This window comes from Melozone crissalis, unplaced genomic scaffold (assembly GCF_028551555.1).
Source record: "Melozone crissalis strain CALT ecotype California unplaced genomic scaffold, PUWL_Pcris_2 ptg000029l_1, whole genome shotgun sequence".
NCBI classification, from domain to species: domain Eukaryota; kingdom Metazoa; phylum Chordata; class Aves; order Passeriformes; family Passerellidae; genus Melozone; species Melozone crissalis.
This window is the reverse complement of record NW_026535807.1, coordinates 15,147,749-15,169,916: the sequence shown is the minus strand read 5'-3', so window position 1 is coordinate 15,169,916 and position 22,168 is coordinate 15,147,749. Positions and strand designations below refer to the sequence as shown.

The window sequence follows — 22,168 nt, the reverse complement described above, 5'->3', positions numbered from 1 at the left end:
TCACATTGTTCAAAGATTTTATCTGACTTTGAATAGACAAGTTGTGCTGACAGAGGTTTCTGTGCTTTCTGCAGCAGCCCAAAGTTGCTGGTGTGCCTGGCTGCTGCAGCTGCCATATCCATGTAGTGCTGTTTGCTCTCTGCACTGTGCTTTCCATTCTGTAAGTAGGTGCCATTCCACTCTTCACTTGAATTTTGACTTAATTTGTTGTTTAGTCACTCTCCTCCTGTGCTTTCCAAGCCCCAAGGTGAGTTCTGGTGGGTTTCTGATTTCCCATATTGCCTTTCCTTGCTCAGAAGCTGAAGGTAGATGCAGTAATGAATATTTGGCATTTTCTAATTTCTAATTCCAATACAAAATAGTGTCAGTGTATATGTAACAGATCTATGCATATCTCACAGGATATGGGGCCCCACAGTTCTCTTTTTAACCAGCAGCCATCAGCAGGAGGAGTAAATGTATTATCTGACTGTGAGATCTGTCTGCTGCTTCTCTCTGCCTTCCATTACCTTTAGCTACATTTGCTGTTACCTTATCTTCTATCACCCCTTTCTCCCCCCACACTCCTCTTTTCTCTGTGTTCTACACTCTAGTTTTCCACACAATGACTTTCTTTGTCCAACTACTGTTGGGGAATTTTCTGCTTTTCCATTGCCTTTTTGTGGCTCATTTGATTAAAATAAATCTTGAAATAAATAAGAAATATAGGAGGGAGAGTACATGTTTTTGGTTGGGTGGGTTTTTTGCTTTAGAAGCAAGAGCTTGCAATTTCTTGCAGTAAAAAATGAATATATAAATAAATGGGGCACTTGCCCTGAATGTGTTCATAAATTCCTTTATGGGAACAGAAAGAAGGGTCTTCCTCAAGAAAGATACAATCCAAAAGAACTATCCTCACTCAAATGTGAGTGCTGCTGGCAACCTTGGTGTTTCATTAATTTGTAAAGATTCAGACATTCCAAAGAGAGGTTCAAATTAAAATGCTAAAATACAGAATTCCTGGATGCCAACAGTCAGCTCCTGTGCTGACAGAGCCCTCAGCTCTGCACAGTCAAGAGCTCAGGTGGTTCCAAATACCATGGGATTATCCCAAAATCTGGGCTGGGCTGTCAGATGTCCTCTTGTGCCCAATTTCAAAATGCATCTGGCACCCTGGGCTTTGTGAAACTGGCATGAAGAACATTGAGCTGTCAGAATAACAGAACCAGACACTGAGTACTGATACTTTAATTTAATCACTCCTGTCACTCAATTATTGATTAAAATTGGGTAGAGGGTTTCTACAAAGTCATGTAACAAAGTACCATTTTGAGTCAGAATTTTAAACCTAATAAGGAGGTCACTTCAGAGGATGAGGGATCTTGCCCTTCAGATTGGATCAAATACACAGTAAAACTCTTTATGAGAATCCATCATATCTTGTCCTTGCCAAACATGTATGCTTATATTATTTGAATAGATCTTATACATTGAAAATACTGTTCTTTCAGACAAATATTGTCTGCCTATGCTTCTGGAGGAAGTTACTTAGAAGAGACTGGAAACAATATAATCTGTGTGAACACCATCTATCAGCCCAGCTCCATTGTCATGGACAAACCAGCAGGGAATATCAACCCCGTGTGCAGGATCTCTTCTGTAATCCTTCTGCCAGCCCCTGAAAGGGAAAACACAGCCATGGAGTACTGAGGTAGGAATTGCACCTGGACAAGCAATCTTGCCTAAATCTTACCTAAGAACTTCATTATTTTGTACCTTGTTACTGTCAGTTCATTGTTCTTAACAATCATTGTGGCATCTGGTTTCTTGGGATCAGAGCCAGGATGAATTTCAAGTATGGTGAAGTCAATGGGCCGGAAAAACTGCCCTAAAAAGAGAAGCTAAAATTACCTTTTCAGACATTAAAACAGAAGCAAAACAAACAGAAATCCCAGAATTTCTACATTCCTGTGCTGGCTTCAGATCCCTTCAGAGTTTGGATTGGATAAGCTAACACCAAGTTTCAGGTAAGACTGAACATATGCCTGAGGTATTATTGGTATTATTTTCTGTTTATAACCTAGAATTTTATCCACATCATCTGCATGTCAGCTCCGGTTTCTGACTGCACGGAACAATTACAGCCTTTTCTAGATATCCTTCAAGATATCATCACCTGGTGTGTTGTCTATTCTGTTGAATTTATTCCATATTTTCCAAGTCTTCAGCTTTTACATAATCAAATAATCCATGTGTTGATCTCTGAAATTTCTGGATGTGGTTATTCTCAGCACAAGTACAATATTCTATCTATAAATGATGTAGCCTCATAAGGAAAGACCAGCAGGGAAACACTAAACAAAGTCATACCTAATAATCCATGGGTCTGTTCAGACAGTTTATCACTTTTCAATGTATACAGTCCCAGGAAATCTTGGTGGAGAGGATGTTTCTTCCACACTTGGTGCAAAACAACAACAAATGAGACACCACTGCCCATTGAGAGCACCAGATTTTTTTTCCTGTTAATTATCAAAGTTAAACTGAGGAAAAAAAGAAAAACATGACTTAGAACATTGTGTTTACCAGAGTTAACAGCAACAGAAAGAAATATGAGAAGTAAAAATGAATGTAGCTTTATAAACTGCTCAGGGCATTTTAAGAGAGAGGGTTTGCTGCCTAGTTTGGCCCATGGAGTCTCTCTGTGTGTTCACAGAGAGTCACAGAATCATATTCAATGACACTGGAAAAGGCTACCTGGCCTTTAGCTTTTCAGTAAGATGTTTTTAGCAAAACCTGTCCCTTAACAGTGTAATTGGTTACAGACAGGTTGGTGATATATAGATAGAGCACCTGATGCTCAGTGATACAAATTTTATTATTTAACCATCAGTTCTTTGCCTGAATGCTACATGACACTTTCTCCTTTAGTCTTTCAGAGAAGCCAACTTCCAACTGCCTATTTTAGTGCTGGGATAGAGAAGATTTGCTTCTGATTGTGTCAGTAATATCACCCATATGTTTATCACAATAAAAAAATCATGTGTAGGAATGAAAGTTTGCTCTTTCTGCTGCACTGCTGGGCCTTGAGAAGGCAGGGATTTTATTCTACACAGTGAAATGTAAAGGAGGAGGAAGAGAAAATGTTGCATGTTCCTTCTATAAACCTTTTGCACAGGTATAAATGATTCTGTAATAGATCCCATGAGAAATATACCTGCTGACAAGAAAAAATATACCAATTCTGTAACTGCCACAAGTTCAGTTTTTAAAATGGAGATTTGCTTTTGGAATACTATTATGCCTTTGAAAGATTACACACTATGTCTAAAATTACTACTTAAGCATTTGCAAGACACTGCTGTACAAAGCACAATACCAAATCTAGTTTCACCTTAGTCAGAGCAATAGAAGATCAGGGAAAAGTCTTCATTTACTTATTTCAAGCAGAGAAATTTGTGAATAATTCAGCAATTACACAACAAAGTAGAGAGCAGAATTCAGCAAGGCTTGAATCAATTGCTTTTGTAGATTGCCACACAAATCTTAGAAGTTTGTTATTGATCAACATCTAAAAATATTTCAAGTAGAGTAGAAAGTAGTACAAAAGCCTGATACCCTTTCTGTAAGTCTTACCCTGCTTGTTGCAAGGTGACTGAGTCCAGCCAGGTGAAACCTGTTTTTTCATCACCATTCTCAATTGTGATCCTCTCAGGAGTTACTGTCAGCTTTACATCCAGGTGCTTATTTGCAATACCAAGTTTTCCAAAATATGAGTTTTGGATCTTTGCATTACTATTTACTCTCTTATCACCAATAAGTTCTCCATTGACTGTGATGCCTAATATAGAAATAAAATAAATATTGTTTTATAGACAGGACCTGATCAACTGATGTCAAGGAGTGTCTTGAAAATTTAACAACTTAAGAAATGAAATATGAGTTGAAAAATAGATCAGAATTACTTGTGAATATTTGTACCAAAGCAAAATAATGTTCTGTGGGTTGTTCTGTGATTCTGTGGATTTCCACAAAGCCAACAATAATTTTGTTGAGAAAAGTTCCATTTTCCCCTAAGCACAGAGGGTTTGTGATGGGTACAGAGTCTGAATGACATCAGTCTCTCTCTACCAGATATCCCACAAACTGGTGACCTAAGGATTATTTTATTGCTTCTACTACAACTCACTGAGACAAATTACTACTCTCAACCCTTGCACTGGTTTTTAAAGTGAGTTTAAAAGTTCATTTTGCTACAAGAATTGAAAACAGTCATGGTAATGGTAAGCTATCATAGCTACAGGACCTCCTGCTGGCTTTGCTGGGAAAAAAAGCTTATGCATTATAAAGAGAGAAATAGCCTTTAAACACATTTTGTTAAAGTATCCTGTATTAAAAGAAAAAAAAAGTTTAAAACTCACCTGTAACTGGGTCATTTATTAAATTTAAGATCATGCCAGGGTTTTCATTGATATTGAAACAAATGGCATCTTTTTTTTGTGGCACTGATATAATGAAGTGTGGATCTCCATCAACTGTAAAGGCAAATCAGTGGTGTCTGTATAGTGATACACAGAGTCAAAGCTCCACATGAGCCTTTAATATTGCTTAATATTTAAATTTAATAACTAAATATAAATTATTTAATAGTAAACAGGCAGTTATCAACACAAAAATTACTGATGGGAAGGAGGACTGAGAAAATGACCACATATAATTTCAATTACTTGATCTTTAGAAGACACTAAGAGATGTTCAAACAGTAAATTAAAAAACTTGCCCCTTAAAAATAAAAAAAAATGGCTGCTTTTATGGAAGGGAAATATTGAAAATATTCATAAGAATTGTGTAATTTAGACTTAAATACCCTCTTCTGTTCTCCTAGACAGACACTACCCCAACTACTCACCACTGGTATACCATGTGGGTGGTGGTGCATATGTGTGATAGACTGGTGAAGCTGCAGAAGGAAAGAAAGTTGTTAGAAAAACTCACACCAAAATGGAACATTGCATGGCCTATGAAGATGTCAGGGAGTTAATATGCTAGTTAATATGTAAATCAGTGATGGCATCCTAGTTTTCAAAGCATGTAATCCATGGAATGACAGTTTGTGTTCTGCTTTTGAATCAAAAAAATCTTCAGGATAGACACAGATTTCACTTGTAGTCTAAATTGCTCTGAGGGTTTCCATACAGCCCAAGCAATCTATCTGTAGGATACAAATATTTCAGACTTGAGGATTAAACTGTCAGCAAGGAAATGCAACATCATCCATTGAAAACTTCTGACTTTTTGACATTTGGGGTGCTTTTGGTTTTTTGTTTGTTTTACTTTTTTTTTTCCAGAATGAATTTAAGTCTTTTAGTGAAGACTTGAAAAAACTAGAGAGAGATTGGCACTAATATCCAGAGTAAAACCATAGTTCTAACTCTCCCATTTCCAGGATTGCCCAGCCAGCAATTTGGTGGATCAGTTGCTGTCTCTTGAATGAAACAGATGCTTTTTGTACAAATGTCTGAACACATTAATTTAGCCAGAGATGCTGACATCAGAGTCCCTGGATTTATATAATTCCAAAGGAAATGCAAAGTGAAGTCCATCCTCTGCTCTTGGGAAACAGCTTTCAGGAAAAAATGATGGATTATGAACAGCTATTTACTCCCTATAAACTATTTAGCTGGAGCTCTGTCACCTCCTATTGTTCAATCTTTAAGTGTCTTTTCAGCAGTGAGTAGAATTTGGTCGTATTTGTAAAAGTCCAGTTGTACTGCCAGAAAAGGTATCTCTGCCTCTGGTAATTTCAGTTGGCAGACTCTGTTCCATTCAGAAAAGTAAATTAAATTACTTACCCATCAAAGGACCTGTGAACATCCCTGTTTGAATGAAACAAAATGTTATTTTAGAGGCTACAAAGAACAAAACCCAATCTTACCGACTTCATTCCTTCCTCCTTCCAAAACCAACACAAAAATCTTGTAATTATGTATAAATTTCTAAATATTACAAAAAAAAATTATTTATTTAACAGTGCTACAAAGCAACAGTCTTGAAGGGGCTGAAAGCACACCCTGCTTCCCAGCACAAATGTAACATCTCCCTGGGGTTTGCTCTCTCTGGGACTGGGACAGCCTGCTGTTCTCTGACACCTCTGTGCCACCTTCTAAACTGCACTTATGGGAAGGAAGAATTGCCTGCCTGGTTCCACATTTTTCTATTCTTCTGCTCTTTTACATCTGAAATTCTGTCAGGATGTCTCTGTGCTTTAGAAGTGGCAATCATGGCATGGATGAAGGTATCGTTGTATGAGATTGCTACACACAGGTACCTGGGAGGCCCTGGTGGCAGCCCTGGAGAGCAGCTGACTTGTACTGGGCCTGAATTCTGGGTTATGGGATGCTGCAAGCACCAGAGACAGGAACTGAACTGAAACCACTACTTACGTCTGAAAAGTTGTATATCTATTCATAACATGATCTTGATTAATTCCTCTTGAACTTTATGAAAATATTGCATCCTAGGTCAAATAAGTAATGTATAAAATTCATTTCTATTAAAAACATTAAGTAAATTTAAGAAAAATTCACATACCTTCAGCTGTTACCATGGGCAGGTAAGACATAAAAGGAAGAAAAAGAGAAATTCAGAGTTTCAGTTATACAATTAAACAGGAAGGATTATGACCCTAATAAAACATTGTAAAAAAAATTAACTGTTTGAAAACTCAACCAGCTATCTTTAGTATTTTTAAATGCCACTTTCCCAGTGATAAAACTCAGTATTTGTAGGTCAAACAGAAATGTACTGAAAGTAAAAAGCTTTTATGCAGGGCAGTAGAACTGTAATTTATTATGTATAGGACAAGAGCTCTATTTGGAACTGTTTTATTGTTGTGCCATACCTATATTGCAAAATGTTCCTTACTGGTTTTATTATTTTGTAGTTTTCCAGGCATTTGGATGATTCTGTTAATACTGACTGGATGATTCAGTACATTGATTTGTGAATTGAGACTTCAGGGTGAGTAAAATTGGGTTTTTTCCTTACACAGGGTCAGAGCTTTGAGTATTTTCTCCTATTACTGCTCTACACTATCTATATACAGAGAGGATTTCCTTTGAAAGAGGTTCAGAAAAGAGCTTTTATACTACAAATACCTGGAAAGGGAAAGCAAAGAACTGAAGATGACTGAGTGGATGTCACTTCTGACACATGTTTGGGGGTTTCCATGTTATGCAGAGCAGCTGCAAACTTCAAAGTCATTATCTTGTGTAGTGATTTGAATGTTAAATTAATCATGAAGGGGTTTTATGTCAGCATTCCATTATAGGAGTCATGAAAAATAATGCAAAAATTTATCAGCAGAATGCCTGAAGAATGATTCAGAGTTGAAGGGCGCGTAGAAATTCACTGGTTTCAGGACTTACTGCAGCTGAAAAAACCTCACCAATCTCCAGTATCTCTGTTATGCTAAAATGCCTCAAGTTCCTATGCCAAAATCAGGAGATGAGAAATTTTTTCATCTAGAAGGCAGCAGAGACCCCACACAGAGCTTCCAAGGAACTTTCAGGGGCTCTAAACAAAAACTGGAGAAAAAATAAACGATGGTGATAGAGGAGACTGGAAAGCCTCTGTCAGACCTGTGGGATGAGGGTGGCTCAAACAACACAAGGAGATGAGGTTAGGATGGCTGGGAGGCACACTGAGCACAGAGCACTGCTTTGCTTGGCCAAAGAGAAGGAGGAACAGAGTATTTGATACACAGGAGTTAAACAGAGAGGCTGAACTATAGGAAAAAAGAATATTTCACTGAGCAAGGAGTTCATAATTAGCTAAAGTATCAGAGGAGTTGAAAACAAATTGTGTGTTTTCAATATAATTGCTTCTCTTTCTGCAATATATATATATTTGACTATTGTGTTTTACATAAGTAATCTCAATCTTTTTACAGCCTGATATATCCTGCCTGAGGAAGAGCTCATGCAAATTTTTCCCTTTTCATGTGGAAAGAGGTTACATCTATCCCTAGGCTGAAGTATGTAGAAAAATAAAGGAGAAAGTGATGGTAAGTCATCTGAATATAGCTGGATTATTAGATTAGAAATGCTTCTTGGTTTTCAGGGTCTTTTTCTGTAATAGTTTTTCTATTTAGTTTAAAATACATTTATTTTAAATTTATAGTGCTTTGCCCATATGATTTAATAATGAAGGATAGTTTGATGGAAATGAGCTTTACAATGAGAAGTAATTTTGCATAAATCACACACATGCCTGGCTTGGAAAGTAGATTTTGCAGATACATATTTAAAACTGTGCCCACATGAAAGCCTTTCTTTAGGGCAACATCAAAGGAACTCTTAGCTTCTCAGATACAGTACAATTGTGAAGATGTCTATACCTTCAGTGGGTTTATCAGCAATCCCCTCTTCATTTTCATCTTCTTCTGGTTTTGTTACCACCATGGATGTCAGTGGTGTTACAAACTTGTACATTAGTGAGAGAGCCAAGGCTTGAGCTGTAAGGTTTTCCTTTTCTTCTCCTGTGGCTGTAATGCTGAATACAGAAAGAGACTCCCAGCATCAGTGATTGCTGAATCACTCACCACACATCAGATTACATATTTTAAAGTAAAGTAATTTCTCTGCAGGCAATTTATCAATTAGATATAACTGTTACAGCTTAAGAGCACTTTGGATTCTTTTGGCTGTCCAAGAGAAAGGCAAAACTGTGCTTTATCCCTGCAATAATTTAAAATTCTTTCCTTTGCAATCTGAAACATGAATTCTGAGGCTAGGGAGGAGAATAGCATGGTGGATTTCCCTCACTGATTTTCATGATTTTCCATTGGCAGCTCAATGGGATGTGAATGTCAGCTTCACATCCTAGAAACTGCAGGACTCAGAGGCTGTGAGGAGTTCAGAGCTAAGGTATAATTCCAGCTATAATTACCGTTTTTCCAAGAGTTGTTCAATGGTAAGATAAGCCCAGAGCCTTTCAATGTACTCTCCAAATATGTATTGCTGTTCTTGGAAAGCCTGAGCTGTCTGCTCAGCTCCTTGCTGTGTAGTGTATGACAGGGCGTCCTGAGCCTGTGGGGAGTAAGAATGTTCTCTGCATCACAAGTAGCCAGGGACTGACAGGACTTCCCAAAAACTAAGACCTTCACACCTGAAAATCTTATGAAATCGAAAACCAGTCTGGTTCTACACCAGAAAATGGCCAGTGTTGTATGAGGAATTTTGTCCCATTGTTTCTGGGAATTTTAGAGATGTACACTACAGAACACAACCCAGTATTCCACGTTCACGTGGCATTTTTGTTCATCAAAAAGGAGGCAAAAGCAGCATTCAGAGATTTTGTGTAGCTTACATAAATCAAAAAAAACCCCATACTTACACCTTCACCTCTTACATCCACAGACAAATGGTTTTGGTTGCTGTCTACAAAGCGCCCAGCCACCACAATCTCAGACCCATCATAGAAATGCTTGAAGCTGTTAGTAGTTAGGTCTGATATTTCATTTTCTGGGTAGTTTAACTCCACATCTATGAGCATGGGATTTGACACCTCATCATAAAACCCCTGTAGGATTGAAAGAAAAAAAGAAAACATTTAACTATCATTGTTTCTTTAGTTCATGGGTAGATCTGTAACCAGAAACATCCTGCTATTCCAGGAAAGAAAACTAAAAGGGTGTTTTATAAGAAATATTTAGATATTTAGTTAAATCTCAGAGTGTAAAGCCTAGAAATCTACAAAAAATTGAAAAGAGAAAGGACATACAAACTCTTCAGTCTTGCTAAGAGAAAGGAAGAATATTTGAGAACAATGTGCTGTGGATGATGAGTTCCATCAATATAAATCAAGAGGGATACCAAGCCTCCTGTTATTTGATAGAGATAATTTTCTACACCTCTTCTCTGCAGATACTGACATGGCAACATAATCAAAAGAGATTGGGCATTTGATTTTATCAGAGCTTGCAATGAAATCTAATATCTAATTCTTTGAGGAATTCTTTGAATGGCAGCTACTGGAATGTGAGAAGTAAAAAAAGACTACCCTGTATGGCCAATACCAGTTTTCATGTCTTATACTCCAAAGTGCATCAGGAGTGTGGTAAGATACACCTGCTTGCAGTGAGTTTCTTAAGAAAGAATATCTAGAGCTTTATGATTTGTTACTCTTTTTGTCCCTTGACAGGACATTAACCACATGATCTGTGAGGTGCAGGAGATGCAATGACTGCAGAAATTCCATCAGAGTGTCCTTCAGAACTGTGAGTTGTGTCACCCTATGTGTCACCCTAAGTTTTAAACTCCCTGCCATAGCCCACAGCATGTCCCTTTTATTGTCCCTGCACTTCCTGCTTACATAAGGGAAGGGGAAAATTAAATGCAACTAAAGGTCCCTTCCAACTCAAATTTTAATACACTGATCACAGCAGACTCTGGAGCATCTCAGTATCACACTACACACTGGGATTTTGATTATTTGAAAATAAGAACATGAATAGTTATCTGACCTAATGTACCTCTGACCTCATGTACATGGTAATTACTTCACCTGAAGCTGCAAAGCTGCATCAGAGTCAGGGTAAATCCGACGGGCCAATCCTTTATTCTCCAGCGCCATCCTCTCCAAGAAGCCATAGTCAACACCACTGCCAAAGCCAAGGTTGTATAAGGTGTATCTGCCATCAATGGCCTTCTTCACTGATTTCTCAATCTCCTGAGTATTGGATACACCTGCATCAAACCAGGAAATGTTTGAGTTGTTTTCAAAATAGATAAAATGATCACAAAATGAAATGTGGCTTGGCATGTTCAAATTTCTTAGGAGACATTACCAAAAGCTTGATTTAGTACTATGATTCTGTTAGCATTCAAATCATGAAAATACCCAGAAGTGAAAGATGAAGGCCATTTTTAACTAGCATTTTTGTTAGTTAATAACTATCTTTATTATTCCATCCAACACAAACTTACCTACATTTGGCTGACCATCTGTTAACATGATAATTATAGAAGCGCTTCTCTTGGGCACAAGGTTTTCTTCATGAGCAGCATTCAGAATATCAATTCCTCTCATCAAACCACCATGTAAATTTGTCACTATGAGGTAGACAAAGAAATTCAGGTTCAGCAAAGGCTGTCAAAGTAAAGGTTCATTTTCCATTGGGGTCTGAAGAGATTTTATTACATTACAGAAAATGAAAGATTTGGATTTACAAGCAGGGGCAAGTCTAGATAGAAAAGTACCTGGACTTTGGAAACATAAAGAGAAATAGACATAATTTTCTGAGTAAAACTGAACTTCAGGAGTGCCTCATCAGCAATCTGAAACCCCAACAAACTGTAGCATTGTGTTCAGAATCAATCAATAAATTAACTTACACAATGACCTACTGGCAAGGCCCGTCAAGTACTTACGGCCTTGAGCAGAAATTTGCCGAACAAACTTCCTCGCTTCATCCAAATTCTCAGGACTGGCCTTGATTAATGTTTCTTTCCAGGTAGATATTTCACTATCAAATAATATGAAATTGAAGAAGTCATCTTCTTTAATGTCATCTAGGATTTTTAGTAGTGCTTCTTTTGTCTGTAAGGCAAAGAGATTTAAATACATGATTCAAAATTTAACAGATATGTGCTTACAGGTTTGACATCATTAATCTCTCAGCATTGGGCTATTTTTTACTCCTACACAGTATATATTGCAGAAATTCTGAGCTTGTTCTGTTCTTGCTAGTCCGTGTGTCAATTTCAGAGTAACTCTAGGGAAGTCAGCAGCAATAACATCTGGTAAATCTTTGCAGCTGAGATGAAAATCCGTTTTCCCATCATAGTTGGTTGCTTACACTGAGATAAACTGGCATGGCGAATGGGTAGTTAGGTTAATGGAGAAGCTGATAAACAAGCATCCCTGGATATTTTGATGCAGCACCAAAACCTGAAAATTCCAAACATTAGCTCAGTCATAACTCTGAAAAGAGCTACTGCTTCCCAGACACAGAGTGAACAGAGAAAATGCACATAATCTGTATGCACAGCTTATTTTGGAACTGTCAAGCACATGACAGCACTCTCTGGAAATGCTGATATTTAGAGTTTTGAACTAATGACATTTATAAGTAAATAAAGGCTTAATGTATAGATTTTTGTTCTACAGCAACACTGCAAACCAGTACATCTGGCACTGGACATTAGAGAGGTCACACCATTGAGCCACTTTGCAACAGCTTGAGCAGCACATGTGCACTCCAAGGCATCGTCCCTTCCAGCACCATCTCCCTCCCAGCACCTTGTTCCAGCTCTTTCACTTGAACTCCATAGTAATGTAATAACTCACTTGTTCTATTTCTCTTCCAGACATTGAGCCACTAGTATCCAACACAAAAATAATATTCTTGGACAGCTTTGGAAGATTTGTTGGTGCAAAGAAGTGTACAAAATAGCCATTGACAATCTGAAAAAGAAAACACCACCAGCAAAAAGTTTGGTACATTACAAAGGTAAAACAGATAAAGGAGATATTACTCTCATTTAATGTCTAGCCTCTGAGTGGCCTAAAAAGTTTTAATGGCCCTGATCAGTCTCACCTCTATCCATGTGCCCAGGGGTGTCATTTAAGTGCAAGACTGGGCCTTTAGACACTGAGCTACAGTGTGAGAACAGCTACAGTGTCCTGTCTCCAGCTGTGTCACACCTGTATCTGTTCCTATCCATGGACTCCACTGTTTTGGATCCCCCTCTGAAGAGCCCACTGAGTGCTCCCACTCAGCTGCCTTAGGAAACAGTTGGCCCTTGCTGCTCCCTGACCTTTACTGTGCAAGTTCAACTGTTCAACAGTTCAGAATTTCGAGTTGTTAGACTTACCTGCAAATTATCTGGAGTTGTTCTCTTCACATCGTATCTTACAGTGAAATCCCCATCCAAGACAGACTCTGAGCAACTTGGACACCTTCGCTGCTGGTCCAGGGTTGGCTTGAAAGAGATATGGCCCTGAAAAGAAAAGCCTTCCTTAGATCTGAGCATTAATAGCTGAAAATCTCCTACAGAACACATCTGCATTTTTTTAAAGCTGGTATATCTATTTTCACTGACATAAGAATAACCTGTTTTATTGGGTTAGCTACTAGATTGTACGAATTCATAGGTACTTAGAAATTTATTGGTGGTAACTGACACATGAAGGCTGCTTTCCACAGCTTTCTCCATATGAGTACTTCTCCTTGGGTCAGCTCTTCACTCTGAACAACAACTTTGATAAAGCTGTTGTATCTTTTAGGAATTCTACTACCCCCATAAAAGGGAAAACTACTTGTTAGTAATTCAGTTTTTCTATAAGAGATAATCTTACTGGTATCCAGGTTTTCTCTTGCTGCCATTGCTAGCATTGAAATTATTATTTCAGAATTATAACCATGATGTGTAAATGATGGAATGCAGTAATCAATGTACCTTTTTTCCTGAAAAAGTTTTTTTAATGGTATTTTGTAGCTCATTGGTGATGAATGTTCCTTCTGCTTCCAGCTCACTGATACCCTGGGGCTCAAAGATATCTACTTCAATCTGAAATATTAATTAAAAATTTACTGTCATTAATTAAACCACAATACATCAGCCATTTGCAGGAGGATCAGTAACTACAGATGTGAAAGAGGGATTTTCATAAAGATAAAGAAATTTACTTTTGTAATACATAACAGCAGTCCAAATCTACATTTGTGTGGTGGACACATCTTCAGCCAAAGAGGCCTTTTCAAACACAGAAGTTAAAAACAAAGCTAGAAATAAGTAAACTTTAATAGAAATATGACTTGTTGGAAAGCTAGATAGTAGCATCCTATCAAGGCAGATGGACACAAAAAGCTGCAGTATCCCAGAATTTAAAGATTATGTTGTTTCACAGTGGAGTGAGAAAGCTGGAGATTATGCTATAAGGGTATATACAATTACTCCAAGGCATTGCAATAGCTTTTTCAGTTTTTCATACAGGATTTCTTTTGGAGTGCTCAGTAGATGAGCAAATTTGTCAGGTTTAGAAGTAAAAGCCTGCATTAAAGTGAACTGATGAGTGGTCCCCATGGGACTCATGGAAATGAGTTATCAGAAATGTTATCATGGCCTTTAGCTCACCTGTGAAACAATGGGAATGACCATGGTACTCCACTTTCAACAGATATGCAGAATTCCATCATCTCTTAAATTACAGTCAAATTTGATCAGTTTGCCATTTACCTCAAAATCTTTGACAAGCTGCTTTGGTTTCACTTTGATGAACATTTCATATTTTCCAAACTGTCGCTTCAGCAGTTCCTCATATGTGAGTTCAAAAGTGACTTTACTGGCTGCTTTAATGTTGACTGAGACAGTGAATTTTTCTGTTTTTCTTCCTGAAGCTCTGCATTTAAGTGGGTAGGAAAAAGATCTTTATCCTCTTTCATGGTATTTATTGTCGGTGGCATATGATTTTCAAAAAGAAGTAAAACAAAGATGGGATTTTTGATATACTGCTAAAAATCATCAATTAATACTCAAAATTATACTCAACCTGTAGAATTTATTCAAGTTTCCCACTGAGCTTAATCCCAGGAACAGGCCCCACAAAGCCAGTGAAAGTTGCAGGAACAGCCTTTCCATAGTTGCAGACAGTGCTTGTGCAGTCAGAGGCTGTATTTCCTTTCTACAATTTGTGCTACAATAACTTAACTTAATGATTGTTCTTTTGTCCCTTAATGTCAGCAAAGTGCCAGAACACAGCATTTCCAATCTCACAATCTGCTATGGAGTGATGGTGTGGAAGCCACAGAACACGATCCTTACTTTACAAGACCAGCAGTCTGTCCTCTCGAAACAGCCTTCTCGTATTGCTTTTTTGCAGCTTCTTTTTCCTTTATGGTTCCAGGATAGGTGACACCATCAATTGTCCTGCAGATGAAAAAGTCCTAGTTCAGTGGAAGGTTGTGACAGGAATTCTCCCTTTATTGATTTGTTTGCTAATAACCTTTCAGAGACCTGCTATTGCCAAGATTTGGGCCCTTTCACTGAAGTCAGGCTCCTGAGAGAATTCAGATGGAATGAAGAGCTCTGTGCTCAGTGTCATAAAAGAATCTAAACCAATTTTTACTTTGAATTAGATCAAAACTGGGCTGCAGCAACACAACTTACACCTGCCATATTCCTGCACTTCAGCAGCTTCACCATCTCATCTCATCTAATGGCAAACCAACTCTCTGGATGTGACTCACCTGTCCAGATGTCATCATCTACAGAGGAGCATTTCATCCTTGAGCTCCTTAGAGGACTAAGCAGCCATTTCTCATCACCTCATTCTACCAAAAAAGTTCCAAGATGCATTATGAGTGTTTGTGTCCTAAAGCTAGTGCTCCTCTTCACTGGAGATAAAGCAGGCATGGTGTGATTAGCAGAGATGGATGTGCTTAACTGAATCAAACCTTATCATGGTGGAGAACTGCACATGATTGCAACTAAAGGTACAAATGTAAAAGAATAATTCTACTTTCTGCCTTTCATTCAAATATGATTTTTAAATGAAGAGATAAATTAAGGTACAATGCCATCAGGGAAATGAAGTAATGGAACTTTCCTGGTTTGATAATACCACAGTAAGTAAGAGGCATTTCTGAAAAGGTGGATGAATCTGCAGGAAAGGTCCCACATTCCCTAAGGTTCCCTTCTATTCATAATGATGAATAGAAATAATTGAAAAATGAATAGAAATAATTGAAAATTAGTCATCTTTTCTACAGATGTACCAATGTTTGCCTTTCTCCACATATCTTGCATGTTAAGTTAATAGTACCAGAAAATTACCCAGGAGGTATTTAGAAATCTATTCAAATGGCAAAGTAAAAATGAACACTCAAGTTCCATTTCTCCCAGTTGAATTAGCACAGATTTTTAGTCTTCTTTAACAATATTGTAAAGATTACACACATGCTGAAGTTGGTAATGAAGGCTGTCTTAGGGAGATCAACATCAAAGAAAACTTCTTTGGACACATTTCCACGATTGACAGCTCGGCTGGTGATGACATTGTGTGCAAAGCGGGAAGTCACTTTACTATCAATTTTCATGCTATAGATTTCCATCCCATTGACAACCTGTAAATTGAGAAATGAAAAAAGACAAAAAGAGCACTAGCTGTTACACTCATGTGTGTATTAATTAAGTTGTGATCATATTTTTAGAAAGAAACCACAGCAGTACATTGATCACTGCAAAGCAAAAAGAAAGAAAGACCTAATACAAGAACTGGAACACAGCTGTGTTTCCTTGGATATCTGTTTCACTGACATGAATGTGCTATTCCACAAGTCATAACTATAGACTTTAACAAAATACTACCACCAAAAATACTGCCATTATAGGAAAAGGTTTTTTCTCTACTGAGTAAGCGACTTTTTATGGTTATTCAAAGAGCACAGCTCTTTACTGCTGCCTCACTGTATTAGTGACTGTGGTTATCAGAGGAGTGGAGGACTCCCAGAGCAGAGATGTAAGTAATCCTCTTGTTTTAAAATAGCTCAAATGCCTCCAAATTCCGTTTTATGTTATTCTCAGCTTCCTCCCAGCTGGAGCTCAGTCTTTTTTAAACAAGGAAATGGGCAAGGCAATATTTATTTTCTTTGTATGTTCAGGTATAAGGTTTCTGGACACTAAATGAAAGCATAGGAACAACAGATGTTCCCATTAGGAACACCACAGCAAGGTCTGCTTCTGGCAGCAAAACCAGCACTGGAAGGAACTTTGGAGTTTTTATGATGGGTCTGATTTCTGCTGATTAATTGAGAAGGTTCCCAAACAATCAAAGCATTTAAGCATTGCTGAAGGGGAATCCAAGTGCCAAGTGGAATCAGCCCCAGAGATGAGGTCTCTTGCCTTCCTTAGCAATAGCTGCAACATAAAAGTAAAAACAAAACCAACATAGAATGAAAGTCTGTTAGAGATATGGAGGTGACTTCAAAAGAACTTAGGTATTTATTCAAATACAATGAGATTAAAAATCATTTGTTCATTCTCTTTCCTTGTCCAGGAGCTTCCATCAGAACTTGGAAAGCAACTGTCTAGTTAGTGCTACTGCCCAAAACAGGCAGCTCTGGGCAGTTTTCCTTGTCACACACTCAGAAATATCCATTTGCTCAGACTGGACTCACAGAAATATTTTGTGAACACAGTAAGAATATTCTTGTCACTATAAAATCTTGGTAGCCCAGACAAAGCCAAACCTTACTCACCAAGTCATTATCAGCATTTCGCTTCTGTAAAGAGAAAAGAAAGGAAAAAAATCATGATTAGGTAGGAAAGCTGCATTTAGAAATAAATCTCTTAGCATTTGTGTAGTTGTCACAAATTAAAAGTCCACGTTTGAGAAAGGTCTTCATTAATAAACTGAAGTAAACTTGAGGGAAAAGCAAGCAAGGGATGTGAGGCGGGTTGGAGTTATTTTGCTTATGGCATTCCCAGCTTTGGTGAATCTTTTGGTTTTCATTTGATGTTAGTGTACCCTAAATACAGTGTTTTTGAAAGGCAAGTTAAACTTTGAATGTTGCTGACTTTATGTTGCTCATGAGACACAAAAAAGTGTCTTCTTCCAGCTGAAAATACACATAGACCTTTGAAACATGAGGGAGAATGAGAGGAAAAGAGGCTCAAATGCTCAGGGCCATTTATAATTAAATGTCATTGAGACTAAAGAACACACTAAAATCTGTTTAATAGGTCTTCCTTGAGTAAGAGTTGGCTGTATGGTGACCTCAAGTAAAACCAAAATATTTTGTCCTCATAGTAACATCTTTTTCTTGAGAATTCCTAAATCTGAGTCCTGCAGTACATATTTTCTTTTCAAACTTATTTTCCTTTGGAGGAAAAAGAAGAGTTGTATCAAAGCTTAAAAACCCACTTTGCACATTTTTTTTCCTGGCACACAAATCCAAACTATCATGCAGATGCAGCCTTACATTTTTTTCAGACTCCTAAATGTTTCCTCTTTCAGCCCAACAGCCTCTCATCCTAACATGACCAGGTAGGAAGGTAATTCAGCAGGATTAGATAGGAGGGGCTGTCACTACAAAAAGCTGCATGGAGGGGGGAAAATAAGCAGTTAAAACGTGGGGGTTTTTTCAAATATTTGCTCCCAGAGTAGTGCAAATATCAGAAGCTGTACAACAGTATCTCGTACTCTGTTCTGAAAGAGAGGACAGGCACTGAACAAACTTCCTGAGTGCTGTTAAAATAACAGCTTGTGTAACTCAATTCCCATCAGCTCAGCTGCAAATACCTTATCTCATCGGGCTCCAAGAGCCGTGGGGGTCACATTTTGTGGAATTGTGTTTACCTGCTCCATCAAAGGCAGGGGTAAGGACACAACAAATCAGACACACATCTCAAGTACACTTAAGGCTTTCAGTACCTTTCCCAGCTGGAAACTGAAATACAGAGGGTTATTTTTTTGTTTATTTTGGAGTTCTTTTCAAGGAACTATATTAATCTATGGTAAAGCAAAATTTGAGGGAGGAAGCTTCTCTTCTGCTGTGAGAGTCTGGCAAAAAATGTCAGTGTGCATTCCTTCAGGTTCGTCTTTCAAACTGTTACTGCCATCCAGATGATTTCTGTGTGTCCACCTCTCCTTTTCACAAGCATATATGCATTCCTTTAATGCCAGTATAGAGTGTGCACCAACTCAAATCTGACCTTTCTGAAACTGGAAATATTTTTTCTGTATCCATATCTGTCATTACAGCTTGTCATTTCCCTTAACAATACCCAAACTGAGGTATGCACCTTGGGAAATGAAAAGCTGGAACTCTGAAATGTCAGTTTTTTTGGTTCAAACTTTTCCTCACAGTGGAATTACCACACACTTTATGCAAAATACAAAAAAAAATAAATATATATAAACCTATAAAAATATGTGTAGCTACAAATTCTGCAATTCTGACTACTGCTTCCAAACTGAAAGATACTGTACCTGCATTTGAGTTTTACAGAATTGCTGTTGTGCACATTCTTTATCAGAATCACAGCTTCAGTGCTAGTTTTGAAGGAGTTCTATTTTGATTCTTTAAATACTCTGAGGGGTGCTCTGCAATTTCCATTGAAACTACAGAAAAATCTCTCTGTGAAAGGCACTACTCACTTTGCACTTGGGCTGATCTACAAAGGAGATACTCAATCCAGCTGGACATCACCCAGCTACCTGCTCTAGCTGACCCTGTTTGTGCAGGGGAGGGGATTACGTGACTCTAAGTCTGTGATTTTGTTCTGGGTTTTTTCATTTTTAATGATTCACTTGAGTGTACCTTGAGCCATCACTAAATCAAGGTCATTCCGAGCTATGTGGGCAAAAAGCCAATCAAAATGATGATGCAATTCTAGACTAAAATGAGAATTAACATCCTCTACCCTGGGTTATTGTTACTTGACAAAATGTTTCTGTATTATTTTCACATATTTGCCAGGTGCACCAATTATTAGAACTTTAATATTTTTCAGTTGTGCAACAGCAACAAACTTCTTGTTTAATACTGTTTTGCTGTGGCAGCAGAAAAGAATAGAGGTGCAAAGAATCTATGGAAATTGGAAAGTAAAAGAGAAATTTGAACTCCCAGGAAAGCAGAGAGGGAAAACAGGACTCCATTACAGTACCTGCTGAAAGAAGCTCTGATTGTACAGCTTGGGAAACTAAACCACAGCAGGACTAAAAGACTCAGCAAAGACTGTACAGTTATCTTGGAGTGACCTCTGGGAATCCACAGTGCAGAACGAGGTATTTGCATATATCCCTAAATGCTACATAGGAAAACAAGGCATGAAAATTATCTCTGAATCTACAGCAGCACTGAAGATTCCATCACCCCAAGTGATGCCAATTGGGTGCCACAGAGAAGAGCCCATAATGCAGCTCATAGGAACAGGGAACTGATGAGGATTTTTGTTCCATTTTCAGCAGAATTGGGTCTGCCAACTGTGTATACCTGACTGGGGCTCTAAAAGCAGCTTTGACAGCTTAAAGGTCACCAGACAGCCAGAATTCCAGCCATGCTTCAGCACTGGATACTGCTTTCTCAAAGGGGCCAAGACACAGATGGGCACTGAGACCTTCACCCTACAGAGCAATCTCTTCCATTTCAATCAAATCACATTTGCATAAAGTACAGAACAAAACTGGGAGAATCAGCTGGCTTTTCCATAGTGCTCTGCATGCATAGATGGAGCATTGCACAGAGTTTTGGCAGTCTTCCATTTAGAAGGGCTTTAGCATTGTAAAACACATAGAGAACTCCAGACACTACAGTAATCGGAAGGAAAAAGCTACATTATATCTGGGCTACATGATGGTTAAATAGTAGGAATCCCTGGCATTTCCAATTTGCAGCATTAGATCTCATGTTGACTTTTAGAAGTTAGGGATGTTACTATCCTGATTTTCAAAGAAAAAGTCTTGGCAAAGATCATAACCTCATCAACAGCAATCAACCAGAAATTGTTTTGTCCTGTTCTACCTAGTAACTCAGAATGCTCCCTAAAGAGATTTGCCCTCTGTAACTTTTCAGAGTGCACAGCCACTGACAGAGAGGGAAATAATTTATGGAGGTGAGGAGTAGTGGACAGCAAGATAACCAAAGAAAATTAGGCAAAACATCAGGCAGCACTTACTCAGAGATCCAGTCAAAACCAGAATGGCTCCTTTGAGAGATGTATCTCATGTTGTGCTAACATGGAAATCTTTTGAGAAAAATTCTACCATGTCATTTGGACTGTGGGCATTTATCTTGATGCCATGCTACAGCTCTGTTTTCTGCTTTTTAGAGCCATCTTTTTCATTGTATTCCTTAACAGGTGCCAAAGACAGTTCTCTGGCAGCACTGATTGCTTTACACATTTAAATATTTTACTAAAACATGTTACCATTACATGGTGATGACAGGGAAAACAGAGGAAAAGGATGTTTTAAAAAGAAAGAGAGAGGAACTTCAGAACTGATTGAAAACTGAGGCTGATTAGAGATCAACCAGTCTGAGTTCCAGTTTTTATCCTGTGTCCAGGGGTACCAGAGAACACAGAGCTCCAGCTGCCAGCATTGTATGAAGTCTCTGATAAATGCTGATAAACTGCAAGTTAACCTCTGAGGAGTGGGAGACCCACAACCCACACGTGGTTGATTACTTACCTTGATGTTTCTGACATGTGTCAGCAAGAAGTCTGAGGATGCAAAGGTAGGAATCAATACTAAAATACAAAGCAATAGATTCTTTTCCATTTTGGAAAAAAAGTGAGGTTCCAATTGGAATGATATGCATAAATATATAAAGCTTTGTTTACCCAGTGTTAATAAATAACCCAATGACAGAAGTGGGATTAAGCATTAGGCATTTGGGAAAAATCAGGTGCTGAATTTTGAATTAGTATAATCTACAGAATACTGTTAGAAAATCTCTTAAAGAATTTACAGAATATTTAAGCAGTGTCTCTTCTATGTAATAGCTCCAAACAGAAATTCACAGCCATTTCTGTACTGGCAACAGAGATTAATCTCCAACCCAGACCCACTTTTTTCCCAAATGAAAACTGTCATCTTTCTGATACTTCCTTAAAGGCTTTCCCTGGCTCAAATTTACTGCAGCCATAACAGAGCTTGCAGTCTGTGAAAGCCATTTAAGCTCCATTTCAAAAGCACCCCTGTAATTCTCTGTGTCACTCAGGTACCCGATTAAGGTACCGTTATTTGACATGTATCCTGTCTAACCTAGAAACTCCCCATTCCATGGGTTCCCATTCATCTTGGTGGCTGAAACCAGGTCCGAGCTCCCAGGTTTGCATCTTGCACGCTGACCGTGCAGCTGCAGGGCATTTCCTTTGTTTGTTACCTTGACATGATCAATTCTCTCTTAAACTTTTTAGCTGGTTCATTTCACGCGTTAATGAAAGACAGACTTCGAGGACTGGGGGTTACATGCTCAGTGATAACAAAACATTTTATTTTCTGTTTTTCCTGCAGCCAGTGTTACGACTGCAGACGCTCAGCCACGGTAGAGCTCCAGGAGGAGCTCTGAGGATTTTTTTACCAATTCTCCACCCCATCCAAAGGGACGGGACGGCTCTGCGGAGCTGCTGCGCCCTGCCACGGCTCATGACAGGTGGCGAGTTGTGGCACAACTGTG

The 22,168-nt window shown here is 38.3% G+C and overlaps 1 protein-coding gene across 1 annotated transcript; it reads right to left on the bottom strand.

The window, feature by feature from the left end:
• Positions 1-1,430: 1,430 nt before the first annotated feature.
• LOC128939952 (inter-alpha-trypsin inhibitor heavy chain H3-like) lies at positions 1,431-21,267 on the bottom strand. The gene is made up of 23 exons (XM_054281209.1): positions 21,178-21,267; positions 17,243-17,266; positions 15,942-16,108; positions 14,808-14,912; positions 14,223-14,385; positions 13,443-13,553; positions 12,858-12,983; positions 12,331-12,447; positions 11,412-11,580; positions 10,968-11,093; positions 10,546-10,727; positions 9,376-9,561; positions 8,929-9,068; positions 8,378-8,532; positions 7,567-7,610; positions 5,915-5,975; positions 5,832-5,855; positions 4,889-4,939; positions 4,401-4,514; positions 3,616-3,820; positions 2,350-2,522; positions 1,756-1,867; positions 1,431-1,657 (listed from the first exon to the last, which is right to left on the bottom strand). The coding sequence occupies exons 1-23, from the start codon at positions 21,265-21,267 to the stop codon at positions 1,528-1,530; spliced, it is 2,775 nt and encodes a 924-aa protein (XP_054137184.1). The 3' UTR covers positions 1,431-1,527.
• Positions 21,268-22,168: the final 901 nt, after the last annotated feature.

What these genes read in the sequence shown, in the direction of transcription:
- LOC128939952 (XM_054281209.1), bottom strand. Translation starts at nt 21,267, where the DNA reads ATGGAAAAGAATCTATTGCTTTGTATTTTAGTATTGATTCCTACCTTT. An exon ending in AGATGGTCAGCCAAATGTAG is followed by an intron (nt 10,728 to 10,967) that starts GTAAGTTTGTGT and finishes GGTTTGATGCAG; the next exon opens with GTGTATCCAATACTCAGGAG. An exon ending in TGCTGATAAACCCACTGAAG is followed by an intron (nt 7,611 to 8,377) that starts GTATAGACATCT and finishes CAGGTCTGACAG; the next exon opens with AGGCTTTCCAGTCTCCTCTA.